General features: G+C 37.4%; 1 protein-coding gene across 1 annotated transcript in view; it reads right to left on the reverse strand.

The window, feature by feature from the left end:
- stx8 (syntaxin 8) overlaps positions 1–13,992 on the reverse strand; it is a 45,004-nt gene extending 31,012 nt beyond the window's left edge. The window contains exons 1-6 of the mRNA XM_026170548.2: positions 13,837–13,992; positions 12,457–12,556; positions 12,266–12,360; positions 11,956–12,066; positions 8,499–8,632; positions 7,398–7,490 (exon numbers count right to left, since the gene is read on the reverse strand). Coding sequence (XP_026026333.1) covers positions 7,398–7,490; positions 8,499–8,632; positions 11,956–12,066; positions 12,266–12,360; positions 12,457–12,556; positions 13,837–13,853 — 550 coding nt within the window. The 5' untranslated portion in view covers positions 13,854–13,992. The remainder of the gene's footprint in view (positions 1–7,397; positions 7,491–8,498; positions 8,633–11,955; positions 12,067–12,265; positions 12,361–12,456; positions 12,557–13,836) is intronic.
- Positions 13,993–16,223: the final 2,231 nt, after the last annotated feature.

The raw sequence follows: 16,223 nt of genomic DNA on the forward strand, positions 1-16,223 counted from the left end.
TCCCATGGCAATCTTCTAATTCAATTAAATTCTTCTGATTCAAAAAGGCAGCAATGGGTTGAGGCTGTATCAGTCATCATTCTGAGCTGAATGAGTGAATTAATGTCTGGACAGTTGTGTGTCATACTGGGAGTGTGGGAAAAGAAAAAAACAAGCTCCAATAAGTCTCACAAAAATTAGCAATTGCTGTATATTATATTATCTATCTATCTCTCTCTCTATCTATCATGGGTCATGATGACTCATGAGTCATGGCTTAGTCTAAAAGCCGTTATTTTAAAGGTTACAGGAATACTATATGTAAAATTTGTGTAATCTATAATAACAAATGGCAGTAAGGTGGTGTAGAATAAGACACTCTAAAGCACACAAAGATAGATTACTGGCAATAAAGCCAAATTCATCAAAGAACACCTTGCCCAGTGAGTGTTTGTTTCCAACGATGTCTCATCTGCTTATAAGACAGTGGTGGGAAAGGTTGTTGAAATCATACCTTCTGGATTTTTCCCCCCCATTTTCCTCATTAGTCTACTCTTTTTTGGTAATATGCACAATTAATAGTTTGTGAAAAAGCTTACAAGTGCCAGTATGGTGGCTATGTATATTGTGAGAATTGATGGACTAGCTAGAGAGTGGAAGGGAACCTCGCCCAGTCTCCATACAGGCCTGTTGGTAGACATCTGGAAGGGATCCGGGTCTGAAAATGAGCTAAGTATGATAGACCACAACTCACTACTGCATCATACTGTATACTGGGCTTCTTTGAGTGCCTGTCCACATGCACAGCATGTCTGTTAAATGTGCATCTAAGCACTTTTAAACATGCATGTACATGAAAGCTAGAAAGCAAAACAATAAACCTAGAACAAAATCAGGTCCCCACAGGAGTCGAATCAATCTGTCTCCCCAGTTAACATGATAAAGTTACTACAAAGCTGGAAGTAAGAATAACTAGCCGCATGCTAATATCTCAGCTGGCAGATTCTGTCCATTACAGATATACAGATACTCTTATTTTTCCATAGCCATTCATTTTCAGTGAGACAGAAGCAGGGGTGTACTATAACTATAGGTTTTTCTACTCTTTCTTATGCACACAGAATATTCTGATAATATGATTTTGTCCAATTTTGTATGCAGTTTCTAAAACACAGGCAGCTGACTTCAACACAGTTTATTAGAGGAACTAACAAAGTCACAATGCCAAAGAGGCAATACTTGAGCTGAACAGACCATAAAAAGATTTTATTTTAGATTTCTTTTCAAAAGAAACATCAGCACCCACAAACCTGCAACGTCAGGATCATTTGATCCACAGACCTGTGGTTCGGGTGGTTCTTAATGTACTACAATATCACTTACATTATGATACAGAGAAACTAAAAATGAGTCACCATGATGCATAAAAAAGGCACAAACTGCTTTAAAACTGGCTTCGTCATAAGTTGGCCACTAGAGAATACCACTTTCAATTTCACACTTTGTTTTTCCATTGATGTTGGACTTTTGACATTATTGGTGGTTAAATAATAAAGAATATGTAAAACGCTTATACAAATGTGTTTCCTGTTGTTTTCGATGGCTGGAAAAATCGCTTAAAAAATAACTAATGCATAAAATTGTCACAATGTGGTACAGAAGTTGTATGTTCACAAAAGATTTTGTTTTACTGTGAAACCTTTTGATGTGATTTCAGTATTTGCTGAGCAATGGCTAACCTTCTTAACAGTGGCAGGTGAGATGGCTAAAGCAAGCACAAATGTTTTTCCGGGTGTCTCCACCATGACTCTCTTTTACCACTTTGACAAACCATTTTTCTTTCTGGAGTACGAGCAATCCTGCCACTGGCTTTTTAATGTGGGGCCTTTCTTGCAAACATCTATCACCAGCACACATTTGCTCCAGATGGATCGAGATAAATCAAAGTCAAGATGGTGAACAAAGACTGCTGCTTGTAATGCAAAAAACACATTGGGGAAAAAAAAGACGGGTGAAAACCTACACGTTAGGATGTGGGAAATTATTTTATTCTATTCCTTTTTTTGGTTGTTTTGGAGAGTCAAATCTCCTTATAAACACCTACGTTTTTCATACCCTTGATTGCCATGGAAATCTTGTTAATTTCCAGCATCAATATTTTGCTTTACTTAAAATTTTTTAAATGCTTTATTCAAGCAACAAGCCGGTCAAAAAGAAATCAATGTTAATAAACAGTAAAAGATATGAAAACTTTGCAGTTAGGGATTACTTCAAAGAACAAGTATGTGTGATAGAAAGTAACCTACTGGCACTGAGCCACCGTGTCAGAAAAGCACATAAGGAAACATTCAACCTTTTAATGTATGGATTTTTTCATGCAACCCACCACAGAGTGAACAGGACTACCAATGACTATCACATTGAGATCAATCACTGTTTATGGCGGAACTCCTGGAACATCGAGAAATTCTACACAAAAAAGCCAGTGTAATCACAAAAACAGTCAAGAAAGCTTTTATAAATAAGAGAAAGGGTCTTAGTCCACTGAGGGGGGACAAAGAAAGCATGATTGATGGAATGTCTTTAGACGTTTTTCCATTAGTGTCTCAAAATGTTAATTTCTTTACTGTTCCAAACTAGATTATTCATCATTCACTATTGGTGACCCTCATGCCACTGTCAGCCCCCTCTCCTTCGCAACTTTATCAATAAGACACCAAAAAGGCCTTAGACAAAGATGGATACCAACATGGATAAATAGAGAAATAAGAACACAGGGACTCGTGATTGATTATGGCATATTTCTGATAGCCCCAAAAGTCAGGCTGGACAGAGCATCTTCATTTGGCTGGCTTTTGTTTTCCCATCAGACGTACGTCTATTAAGTTTAAAAAACCACTTTAAAGCCCTTCACGATGTCCTTAAAGTTGTCATTTTCTTAGGAGAAATGAAATTATGAGAGTGTGGAACATTTTCCCTTCATCCTCTGTAGCTCTCAATAATTCACAGTCACACACCAGTCAGCCAATCTGGTGGTCACATAAGATGATGCTCTTTTTCGGCTCATTGCAAGCTTGACATTCCTTTGATGACAACACTTTTCTGGACATCGCTAACTCTACGCGTTTCCATTTCGTCTGGAAAACACTACTCACTAGTACCAGCCTCGTTTTCAAACCAAGTGAATCAAACAAACAATAAATCAATCAACAGCTCTAACCACACAGACTTTCTGCCAGTGCCATCATTAGTATAGTTTATTTGCTCACTGAGCTGTTTCTAAAAGTAGGAGCAACCAAGAGGTCTGCGTTCTCTGGGGTAGCTGCTGATGTCACTGTGCAGCAGTGAGTGCCTCTCTCCTCTCCATCTACTGTTTATTTGAAGTCATTATTCCTCCACATATTGGCCCTTTAAACGCTCTGCTAGAGCAGAATCAAATCAGTGATTTAATAATCAGCTCAAAATTACGTCTACTGTGATCTGTTTTTAAAAAAAAAAACAGCTAAAAGATTAGTGGACACTTGGCAATTAGCACACTTCAGTCTGGGTGGCGACATGCATCAAAAGGTTACACAAACTGACCCATTGCAGCGGCCATTAAATATCAATAATGATATCAAAAAGAACCAATAGTAGTTGGTAAATGTAAAAAGTAGTAAATGTAACTTGCCGATCGCAGACTGATAGTAGACCTATTCCATATTATGGCAACACTTATGGCAGGTTTCAGTGCCAGTGTTGGTATGTTTGACAATCTCACAGCAAAAATCAAATGAGTCATTTATTTGAATAACATAAGCTAAATACAAAATTCCTGACCAAAACTAAGCAGAAAACTTTCACTCTCTGCGTTTACATTTCCTGGTTTTTAATTACATATAAGATTTGAAAGAACATCCCTTTACCATACATGGCATATTTCACTTCTGCAGTATTTCACTACCAGTCAAATCCAATTCAAATGTGCAATTTAAAATCTAACAAACGAGACAGCCTCAAACTTTGGCCACCCTTTTCAAAAAAAAGCTAATTTAGTGAGCTTGCCACTGTCTGTCACTCATGAGTAAAAGACATTGACATGGACTGATGTCACCGCTCCAGGCCGCAATATGAGAAATATCAACACCAATAAAGCAAAATTAATGTTGATCTTTCTTGGTAGTGAGGAAAACTACAGCTGACGCGAGCTGTTTTAGTTGGTGTCGGACTATTTTCGGCAACATTTATTGTGGAAATGAGAACATAATAATCTTTGGCAACATTACATAAGAAACATTAAAAGAAAAAAACTGATGATGACATGTCATTTAACTAATTGTACCACATAAACAACAAGGATTGAATTTCGTATTTTACTGCAATTGGAAAGAAAAGTTAGAAAATGTGCAGTTTGCTCATTTTAGTCTTTTGCTCAACGCAAAGTGAGATAAATGGTCTGCTTGCTCATTTCTACATTTCAGTTCTTTTTGATTCAGTCAAACTGAAGGGTTGAGGGCTTTGGGTTCATCTTAAAACCTCTGAAAAGGGTCAACTTCATTGCTGACCTCACCCGGAATCGTTTCCCCAAAAGGAAATGACTGCAACCTCCACTGCACTTTGGTCATGAGCTAGACTTGACGAGCCAAACTACAAAGAGCTTAATCTATTTATAGGGAAACACTGCTACAGTACAGTGATCAGGGGGAAGAGGAACCCCACAAGACGGAAAGACAGCCGGACGCCGAGGTTACACGCCAACTGTCAAGATCAAGTAGAAGTCTTGACATTCTCCTACTTTAAAACTTAAATCCATTTCCTCTACCTCTCAGAAAACATTCTTCTGACTTTTTATGTTGTCAATTTTTATGTTAAATGCAAGTAAGAAAACTGCCTTGAGAAATCATCCTTTGTACAGAGGAAATAATTTCTGTATTTTTCATTTTTGATGGCAAAGAGCATCAAATAATTAAAGTTTTTATGCTTATATACAAATACAGTTTGTATCTAAGCAGGAGAAATTATAATATATCTAAGTTAGGAATACAGCTACATTTAATGCAAGTACTCAAAAGATCTACAGTTGTGTTGCTAGGATAGAGTAGTTTCAGTTTTAGTCACCGTTGTATCATTTTCCTAAATCAGTTCTAGAGACATTGTCACTAAGTAAATTTAAAGTGTTTTTGCAATTAAAAAACGAAATAAAAATATATAACATATTCATCCTTTTCATCTTTTCATCGTTTTCACCCCCCCAGTCTAAGGGGTACAGATATTACTGACAAGTGACGAACAAAAAAGACAACAAAATGGAAGAGAGTAAGGGGAAACATTTTTAAAAGGTTATGAAATAACAGTCTGCTGTCAACAGTGAGTGAGATGCAACTGAAAGGGCAGAAAAAGAACAATCATGGGAAGCAACATAGGAAGGTTAAAATAAAAAAAAAAAGAAATAGTGGAAGAGCAGGCGCTGTAAATCATAACCTGGTGTAAACGAGTTAAAAGAACTTTAGTCCTGGCTGTAAAATGTGGACTGAGAACAAGAAAACTGTAAGAAGCTCAGACCGCTCCATCAGATGATGTTTATACACTTTAACAGCATCCCGCATGTCCCCAGATGCCAGTTTCCTTCACGCACCACAAACTGCTTCCATAACCAACACATACAGTGAGATTACTACCTAATATATTGATTAGCAGTCTTGAGAGGAGAAAAAAAGTAGTAACAAGTGAAGGTTTTTACATTTTTACTTCAGATTTGGTTCAGGTTACAACACATGGGGTCCATTACCCACAGGTGTCACATTTTTAGGCCTTTACAGCAATGAAGAATTCAACTACCAGCAAATCTATTTTCAAGATTCACGTGAGGCCTAAAAACAAGTTTTTGTTTCCAGTGCTAAAATAAAACAAGAAAAATAAATTTTAAGTTTCAACTCCCCCATTGTCCAATCAGGTTCATATTTAATAACAAAACTTTGCAACAAGCTGGGGAAAAAAAAACTTTTCAAGGCACAATAAACACACTAGTTGGATAATTGGAGCAATACTCTGTCTCTGATTCAGTGTGACAACAGGAAAGCAGACAAAAGTCATTCACATTTCCTTTCTTTCTATTCCCTTCACTGATCATTGTCAACCATCATCAGTTAAACACCTGTCATTTCCTCACAGCAGAAGGAAATGTTGGACGTTTTCATACCGAGATCATTCGGTTATACAACCTCTAGACTTGTTTGGGCACAACTGCTCAGACAGGATATTACAGGATAGTACAACGCCTCCTACTCCCAACTGGAAGCTGGTCATCAAAGCAGAACCATAACTGTACTAGGAAAAGGAAGAAAAAAACAAAACCACCAGACGAGCAGGTCCTATAAGGTTAATCAGACAGTCAACGAAAAGAAAAAAAAAAAATCATTCTTTTTACTTTAACTTGGCATCACACTACGAAAATTTGTTTTATAATGTCAACAACAATATAAGATTTAGGCTTTATCACCTATGGATCTCTGCAAATACACAACACCAATGTTTACAGTCACTGCTAATTGCTGCTACTTTGATGTTACGTGTTTTTAAGATAAGCTGGCTAACCACGGAGAGAGAAACCTTCAGTTTGAAGTTTACCCACTTATACTCAAGTGTCTGTGACAGAATCCTAGGCATAACGTCATTCAGCCTCACCACTCCCTTATTATTGCTGTGTGTTAAAATATCTACTTTCCTCTTTTATTGACTCTCACTTTTCCCCCCTGATTTTCACTAGAGGAACTGACAGATTAATGCATCTGTGCTTTCTGTCAGTGCAAACATTAAGAGATAGCACTCACGGTTACATTTTCTTTTTACAAAAAGTGATAAGATATGGATGTACTTCCTCTTGGTAAGGCAATACCCTCAGGAGGTTGCCTATTATCCACTCTAGTGTTTAGGGAGCAATGCATTAAAGTAATTGTTTACCAGTTGACAGATGTTCATCTTTAAATCTTGCGTCTCAAGTACCACCCATCTAAGTGAAAAAAAAAGAAAAAGTCTGGAGCAATGCGCTCAATTCTGTACAGCACATCTGCCTGTGATGGAAGCTATTTATGGATTGAGGAGTGATATTTTGCCAGGAATAACTCAAAAGAACCATTAGTTCTGAGTGAGCAGATCTGTTTTTTTCATTTATTTAAGCTGCCTTAGCACAGGCAGATGTATGACAAAGGACATTGGGGCAGACCTAAATGTGATGCCAGGTGCTCTGATAATAGTAGGTGTGTGCTGGGCACTGTTAGTTATGTGGTGGTGTGGGAGAATATTAATGTCCATGAGGCAAGTAGTTCCACTGCAGAAGAGAGGTATGGCTGACTGCTTTCACACTGTGTTGTGTAATGTGTCTGGAATTTGATGAATATGTACAGAGACACACACACACACACACACACATAAAACCTTACCATTCTGTTCATCCAGTTCATTGCCAATCTCCTGGCCCATTATCTTCTGTCGGCTGATGACAGCTGCTAGTGCATCCAAGCCTGCATCCTGAGCTGAGATGAGAGGAAAGAAAACAAAGACTGTTACAAGCTTGACCATGAGACGAAAAATGAATCAACTGATTTTATGTATTGTAATTTACCATGACTGCAAAACAAGGCAAAATGAAATGAATGTGATGAATGATACACAAAAAAGACAAATGTAGTAGTGGAGACATATATATGTCGTAAATATTTGTGAAACTGGAATGACAGGCTGCTCGTAGAAGAGAAGAGAAGAGAAGAGAAGAGAAGAGAAGAGAAGAGAAGCGAAGAGAAGCGAAGAGAAGAGAAGAGAAGAGAAGAGAAGAGAAGAGAAGAGAAGAGAAGAGAAGAGAAGAGAAGAGAAGAGAAGAGATTTGGCCTCTGCAGGTTTCTAAGTTTGACACACTCTTTACCACAGGAATGTTTTTTAACCACAAGTTCATGGGCTTGCCATTACCCAACTCCACCAGAAATCCCACGTGGGACACAAAACCTCCATATGGTTTGGTTTCATTGTCTTAACAGGAATCTCTGATCCCAAAATGACAATAACCAGAGCCGTAATGGAGACATTGCAATGAAGTGTCATATGGAATCAGGTGAACTAATGTCTGGGTGTTCAAGTCATGTCAGAGCCAAGAGACAGGGGAAGAAAAAAAACGGTGGTGAGTTTACGATATTCCTTCATGGTGTGAATTATGATGATGCAGTTATATACTTTGTTCGGTCAGCACAGGTTTAATACACATATGGTAGTGCCTGGGACTTACTCGTTATCTATTTATTTTGCTGCTTCCACCAACACTTTATTGTTATCTTCTTATGTTTACTAAGGCAAATAATACAGGATACTGTATAAATGCTACACGTGTACTGTACTTATATATGTATGTATATATATATATATATATATATATATATATATATATATATATATATATATATATATATATATATATATATATATATATATATATATATATATATATGAAATTTACTATAATTTTAATTGTTCTTGAACAGTCATGTAGTTACCCTCAATGACTCGTTGTTGCTGCTGTTTAATCTCTCCAAAGGTCAGCCCCTTGGTCTCATCCGATTCGTTGATCAGCCAAGGGTTGGCTGAAGTGCCTCCACTGGCTCCTGCTCCTCCGGCCATCAATGTGGACCTGTGACATATAATCATAACAATTCTTAGTTTCCCAGCATTCTTCCGAAATAAAACAAACATAAATAGTAAAAAAAAAATAGGTCCATAATGAAAACTAAAAATTTGCTTTGGAAATTAAATTACTGATACTTTCCAAACAAAGCACAAGCAGCAGTTAAACTATGAAAGTAAAATGCACATCTGTACTATTACAGCAATTACCTATACCAGAAAAAAATCAATCAATTCTATGCTTTTTCTAGGATCTATGACACCCCCACAGATCACAGAAAAACACTGGTTATTTGCTTGTCTTTTAATGATTGAAAATGCCTCGGCTCTTGCAGTATGTAAACAGTGCATGTTAATCTGTCACAGAACTATGGACTGCAGAGGTTTTGCTCTGACAATGTGACATACAAGAAAGCTCTTTACACTATAATGTGCTGCGCTAAACAACCCTGTGTGGTTTGAAACCTATTCTCCTCCTAATAGCTTAAAGCTGTGTTTCTGACCCCCACCAGTTTTGACTGTCATGCTGTGATGGGTTCAGGGTCTGTGAGTGAGGCTGGTTTTAATTGCGTCTCTTCAGCGCTGTCTGTTGGTCAAACCCAACATAAAGGACCTGAACCACATACAGCTTTACCAGAAATCAAGACAGAAACTGATAATTTGACTGTACTTAATTTTAAGTATTTGCTGTTTTATCAACCTTTCAAACCCAGATGAAAACAGCTTGCTTTTTTTGCACAACTAACACAGAACACTACTTTTATCATACCCCCATTCACAGTCTGCTGACTGCTTCAAGTCACCTCTGAAGTAGCCACTAAAGTGCTATTAAGGCTATTCACAATGCAGGCAGGCGGAGGCTGATACAATCTGAAAAGAGGGTGAGACAAGGCATTTAGTCTAATCTCTCCAACAGGTTTGATTACTCTGAGACTATGTGCCAGGCTTCCACTTCCTCCATGCAAGTGTTTTGTGTGAAAATCCAATTAACAAGTCAGCAGGGAGCGCCAGAATCAGTCAAGTGGATCTCTTGGTACCCACAAAACACAGACTGCCACTGCAGAAGCCCGAACATCCCATTAAGGACTGAGTGACTTAGACAGGTGAGATTTAACTACTTCCAACTATTTCCACTGCAATAAAATACAATGGAAAGGTTGAGGCATAACAGTGGGAAGATGGATCCATGGGCCAGCAGGGTTAACGCAGGCTTCAAAATAGCCGCCTTCTTAGTCTGAAATGGAGATGCTTGGAATATATTGTTTTGGGGATGGATTAAAGTGTCCCTTTGGCAATGTTGTTCTACTTTTTTTCTATCCAAAGTTCTCACAAAAAAAGAGTTTAAAAAAAATCAGCTTAGATTATCCAGGCATGTCCAAATCTACTCCTTCCCACATTCCGTCCTCAGAGACCACACAGTGGGAATGGATCCTACCCACAAATCCAAATTACCCACCACATATCACCATTAAATTTAGGTCTCATTGAGCAAACCAAAAGCCATATGACCACATAATTACAGTTTGCCGAGCTAATTTACTAGCAAATCTTATTGGAGTTTTTTTTTATTTTCAGAGCCTTTTATGTAATTGGGTGTGTGGTCTGTAAAAAGATGAAAGCCAGTGCAAAGCACCACTAAGCAGATCAATCACAAAACCAAAGCTTGTGAAAGATATCAGAGAAAGGCAGTCCCATCAAGGCATCAGCACACAGGTTCTCTAAAGTCTATTGAGCTGATGAAACTGAGAAACTTTGTTCTCGTATTTTGGTATTTTAGCTACTTGTCAAAAAAATAAATAAAATTAAATACCACCACAATAAAGCGTGCTGTACCAGGGATGCAACTAAAAAACAGCCATGAGAAGCCAGGGAAAGTTAACAACATAACCTCATCTCTTCCTGTTAAAGTAAATATCACCTGGCCCACACCAGTTAAAATCTTACACAAAATAATGACTCTACCTAAAGATTTGCTAGTTATCATGTCTGCCTCACAGCACTGTCAACCTACAATGGTGTAAAACAGTGGTTCCTTAAAACCACAAGACGAGGCAGTCTCACAGAATGAGGCAATCCCCTGAGACTCCCATGTTAGGGGGCCCGACTTCAGCAATGAAATATATACTTAAAGCCTGGTACAAATCATTTTCAATGTAATCTTTGTATATTATTAGCGCATTTCCTAGGAAGAGTAAGGGGAGGGGCATATTAGGAGACAGTGAGAGAGAAGGAAAGCAAGAGGACGAAGGTAAGAGAATGGTTTGGACATGTGCAGAAAAGTGATATTGGATATACTGGACAAAGGATGTTGAAGATGGAGCTGCCAGGCAGGGGTAAGAGAGGAAGGCCTAAGAGGAGATTCACAGATGCTGAAGGAGGACATGCAAACAGTTGGTGAGACTGAAAGAATGAAAGTGTGAGATGGAGGCACATGATCTCTGTGGAGACTCCTAAAGGCAGAACCTCACAGAAGTATCTGACAGGTATATGTGACAGCTTTGTGCAATGGCGCCATACAGATGTAGCTTGCTAAATAGCAATGGCCAAAATATCATTGAGGATTTATAATATGGAATCCATGACATCCATGTATATCTTTTATATACAGTGGTGGTATCAAGCTCTTTCCGTAACTAGCAGAATACGCTGTGTAAGTATACAGTATAGAGTACACTATGTCAATTGCTAGTAATAAACTTGCTCTTTCTGTTTCCATCATTTGCGCGTGAGTGCGTGCCAAATGTGTAATCAACAGTGCAAAGCAAGCAAATCCATTAACGAAAAAGAATTAGCTATGAACTTAAGCACCCTGTCAAAATGGTAGGCACACAGACTTTCCTCCGAGTGACAGCACCAGGGGAGGTCATACAGGATGTACAAAGACTCGCTGAAAGTTAGTGACCGGTGGCATATCATCAAAGCAGAGACCAGAGCCTATGACCTCTCAGGTCAAGAACACAGACAAGAGAATGAGGATTCATTATTTGTAATTGGGCAACCAGAGGTGGAAATTGTACTAAAAAAACTCTCAAAGAGGACAAGTTACAAAATGAAAGGCAGCGTGATCTGAGCAGGATGTTCATCAATCAGTGATGCTTGGTTTGCTTCTTCTGACACTGACCGAGAAGTGACAGAAATTTTCGGTGAACAAATATTCCAAAGTGGGCGGAGAAGTAAATAAAGTACTACGTCAAGCACTACTGTGATCAAAATATGTTAAGATAAAATGAGATCTTTGAAAGCGGGACAATATGTGATTAGTGATTTTTGCACTATTCACTTTCTTAACCCTTTATCCCGTTTATAATAACTTAACATGCCTAATGTTACCTGGAGGGTTCAGACTCTGTAATATCGCCCTTGAAAGTTGCATTTAGCTGCTTCTCTCTGGTTAGCAGGTCATCAATGAGATTCTGCCTCCTGTCAGCTTCAGACTGCATTCTGATGAGGTCATGATAAGGTCACACAAAAAATTTGCAATGCTTTAACCACTTTTGATGAGCAGGGACAAGTTATGTTTCTAAAACTTAAGCGTGTTGCATTATTGAGGTCATTTTCTAAGCACTCTAATGCCCCCTATTGGAACACCTCTGCCAATGTAAGCAAAGCAGGCTCTTCACAGTTCCAAACTGAAGGATACATGCGGCGAGACGAGGATGCCCGCAACAAACCCTCCTTGAGCTGAGCGATATTTTGTTTCAGCTTCTGAAGTGAAGCCCGTAGCGTCATGTTTATCTGAAAAGACAGAAGATAAGCTCACTACTAAGAACAATCAACAAGACAATAGGAATGTGAAGGCAATACTATTGTAATTATGAGGTAAGAGGCTACCTTTGCAGGGTTCCCCCCCGTTCTCTGTTGTCTGTTCCGTTCATGGATGTTTTCAGCTATTTCCTGTGCCAAGCGGCAAGTGGCATCGTAATTTTGTAACCTGCAAATGAAAAACGAGAATTAAAAACTTGAACTGCAACATCATCAAGTAGCCAAAGATGAAGTAGCAAAACTAAGATTAAAACTAAGCATTTTAATATAATCATGGATTTCATATATTTATTTTTTATAGTACTTTTCATTACAAGTAAACTTTGTGTGTTTAATATAAAAGATAAAAAACATGATGCTTTGTGTAATGGTTGTATTACTCCAAAACCAAACTGAATTTAAACTTTCGATCAACATCCTCACAGTGTAACAAATGTTGCTTGGCTGAGAAGTCATTCGCAAATCTTTTTGGGTCCCTGCGTCAATATTGCACAGAATTTTTTCCCCCCACACACTGGGCTAAGAAGATGTTACCTGTTACACAAATGGAAGAACTGCATATGCATATATAACAGATACTCAGGAGACGGGGGCCTTTCCATCAATGATAAATACCTCTACTTTTGAACTGACACAAGAGGATGTGGAATTTTCTTTATATATCTTGATTATGCTTCCTTAATATCAATACTGTTGTGAAAGTCAGAATGTCTTTGATGAAAAAGTGTTTGCCCCCTTTCCTGATTTTTATTTTTATTAATTTTTTTGCATATTTGTCACACTCAGGTTTCAGATCACTAAACAGATGCACTGTATTTTAGTTTCGGGCAACTTCTTGTTTGAACCTTTTTTTGTGTGTAGGATGTAGCAAATGAAAAATAAATAAATAAAATATTTCTAAACTTAAAATGTATATTTTAATCGTGAAAATAATGATTAAAGCATAAAACTGTGCAAACTAAAAATTAACCTATTGAACAATGGATCAAGTGAAGACTTTGGATGACGTATTGCCTTAATCGAAAAGCATGAGCTAAATGGCTATCAGAATCATTGTTATTAAATATTATTATTTAATATTACTGTAGCTTATAAAGCGTCAGAAACGCAGCACAAGCTTTGGTTTTATCATGTGACATTTTTAGCATTCCTTTTCCCCCATTCTCTAACGCTATTTGATTTGCTGTTATAAGTAGACCTGACGACGACGACAACAACAACAAATTGTTTTCTAATCCGAATCTAAAACCACCAAGCTACTTCCCGACACACGAAGCGATTACTTTTTAATCACGAAACAAAAATACATGTTATTTTATTTGGCTAATCTTCGTAGCTACCACTTTCGCTAGCTATATTCAAAGTAGTTACAATGCGTAGAAATAATATTTGTTGTCCTTAAAAATACGTCTGAGTCATTTTACTTTTGCATTCAAGACAATGACTTACCAGGCGTCCTGAGACATTATGATAAAAGTCAGCTATTAACCCAAGTTTGAACTAACTATCCGGCTGTAATCACCAGCAGCCTGCTTCTTGTTTTGACGAAACGTCACTACGGTAGGCGACAGGGACATATTTCCCAGGACTTCTACAGAGTGCGCATTGTAATAGCATAATGCTGCCCTCTATGGGTTAGGATTTGCTGTTAATTTTTGACTCACAGGTCAGTTAAAGTGTAGAAATTTCAGGGCTGCTCGACTAACTATTTGGGAATTTCAAACGAAAAAAAACAACACTTCAAGCAGAAATAAAGACTCATGGGAAAGCCTTAGACATGGATGACCTACAGTAAAATATAATTTAATATAATTATAAGATGTGATTTCAATTTTCCAAATTTAAAAAAAATCTGGATGTGTGCCTATGACTTTTAGATTGAGCTGCCTCAGCCTAGTCAAAACAACATTATGTTTATCATCAGCCTCTCTCTCCTTTGACTAAGTGCCTATTCCTCTTTCCAGTGTTTCCCTGTTCAATCTCTGTTTTTTCCTTGCAAATGCTGATTGATTCACTTTTGTTCTAGCAGAGTTCTCAGTTAATCATAGCTTCCTTGACAACAATGTCTTATCCAACTTATCATAAATGTAGTAGTTCTTTTATTCATTAGAACAACCAAGGATAAATGTTTTTGTTTATAATCTATCAGACCAGATCCAACTGTTTTATTACAATAAGGAGAGCGAGATTCTTATTCTTACCTATAAATTCCCAATAATCCTCCAAAAAACACTCCAAAGAAGCTGCATATAGCAGGGGAGGGGGGGGGGATGTTTTTAATTTATTTATTTTTATTTTGCTTTTCATACATTCAAACACCAAGAAATGGGAAGATCTTGATACAGCAGCAATATAAAAAGATTTGAAGGATACCTTTCCTCTTGAAGCCAAAGGCCACAAAGTTCCTTTTAGACATGGACATTTTTGATTGTCATTAACCATTCCACTGTCAAAATTTTCCACTCTTCCAGCAGAAACCACCCCCATGGTCTTGGTTTTACAGAAAACAAGTGAAGGCTGCTTAAAATGAGTTTTTTTATGCAAGTTAAAGCCAGAATAGTCTAATAGTAAACTTTTGAAAGAACAGCATTTCATTTCACAAGTCTATAAATCTTTCATAAAACTTGTACAGACACATTATTATGAGTGACTCTCAAAGATGAAAGCAAATGACAGCAGTAATCATTTAAACACAACTTTGAATCGCTTTTAAAGGCTTACAGAAATAGTAGCTAAAAATCTTTCTCCTAAATACTTAAAACAGACCTGCAAAAGCAACTTACATAAACATCCAAGTAAAAAAAATCTACAACTGTTACCACAAAATTTATAAAACATCAACAATATTGTAATGATAGTCAACATCAAACACCAAAGTGATACGTGTTCATGCTTAGTTTGTTATTTTTACCCTGCAGTAATTTTCTTCTTCTGTACAGAGATGTAGGAAATATGTCAGCCTTAAGAAGAGAAATGCACTTTTGATTGGAGTGTAAGAGTGGCACCATGCATGTAATCTTCTAAGTGACTCGTCACTTTTGTAAACAGCAGCAAGGCACAACAAAGGAAGAAACACCACCTGCTAATTTACACAGTCTATGTCACAATATGGCAAGATTATTCAGTTTGAAGGACAAATGTATTTCTGCTCTGTTCATTTCTCATACGACACAGGTGTTAAATCTATGCTTATTTAAAAGATGTTGTTTTTTTCACATCTGATAATCTGAGAAAAAACATCATGCATGTTTTTTGGCAAGGAAAGTTTCAGAGTTTGTTTTTCAAGTCCATTCCATTATGTGCCGACACATAGAGTAAGTACTTGTAGAGGTTTTATGTTTTATACCCAAACAACGGTTGTGTTTAGATGAAAATATGTTGTGTTCAATAATAGTCTTTGGAAGATTTCTTGGAATAGATTCTACTGGCATTTCAATGCTTGAAGTATGTGAAGTAATTTCAAAGAAAAAGCCATGTCTAGGACATAATTGCTCTCTTATTTCTGAACATGTTGACAAGAGCAAACCATTTCAAAGACTTTCAAGGAATGTGATGTTCAGTGTTCAAATACATTTTGGTCTCGTAAGCAATTTAATTAAATTTATTGTGAAATCCTGATAGTTGCACATTTTTAAAACAGATTTGTTTTTTTGTTTGTGTGTGTGTGTGTGTGTGGAGGGGGGGGGGGGGGGGGTCAGCTATGTGATCTGGAAATGTAGGGTCTTGTTTTATGATTCTGATCATGGGGGCACTTGGGTTCCAGACACTGATTGCTTCTCAGAAAGACACAGTGCCAAAGATATAACCGGTAAAACAATGGAACTTTTCACTTTCAG

The sequence above is a fragment of the Astatotilapia calliptera genome, chromosome 6 (genome assembly GCF_964374335.1).
Source record: "Astatotilapia calliptera chromosome 6, fAstCal68.1, whole genome shotgun sequence".
Taxonomy (NCBI): Eukaryota; Metazoa; Chordata; class Actinopteri; order Cichliformes; family Cichlidae; genus Astatotilapia; species Astatotilapia calliptera.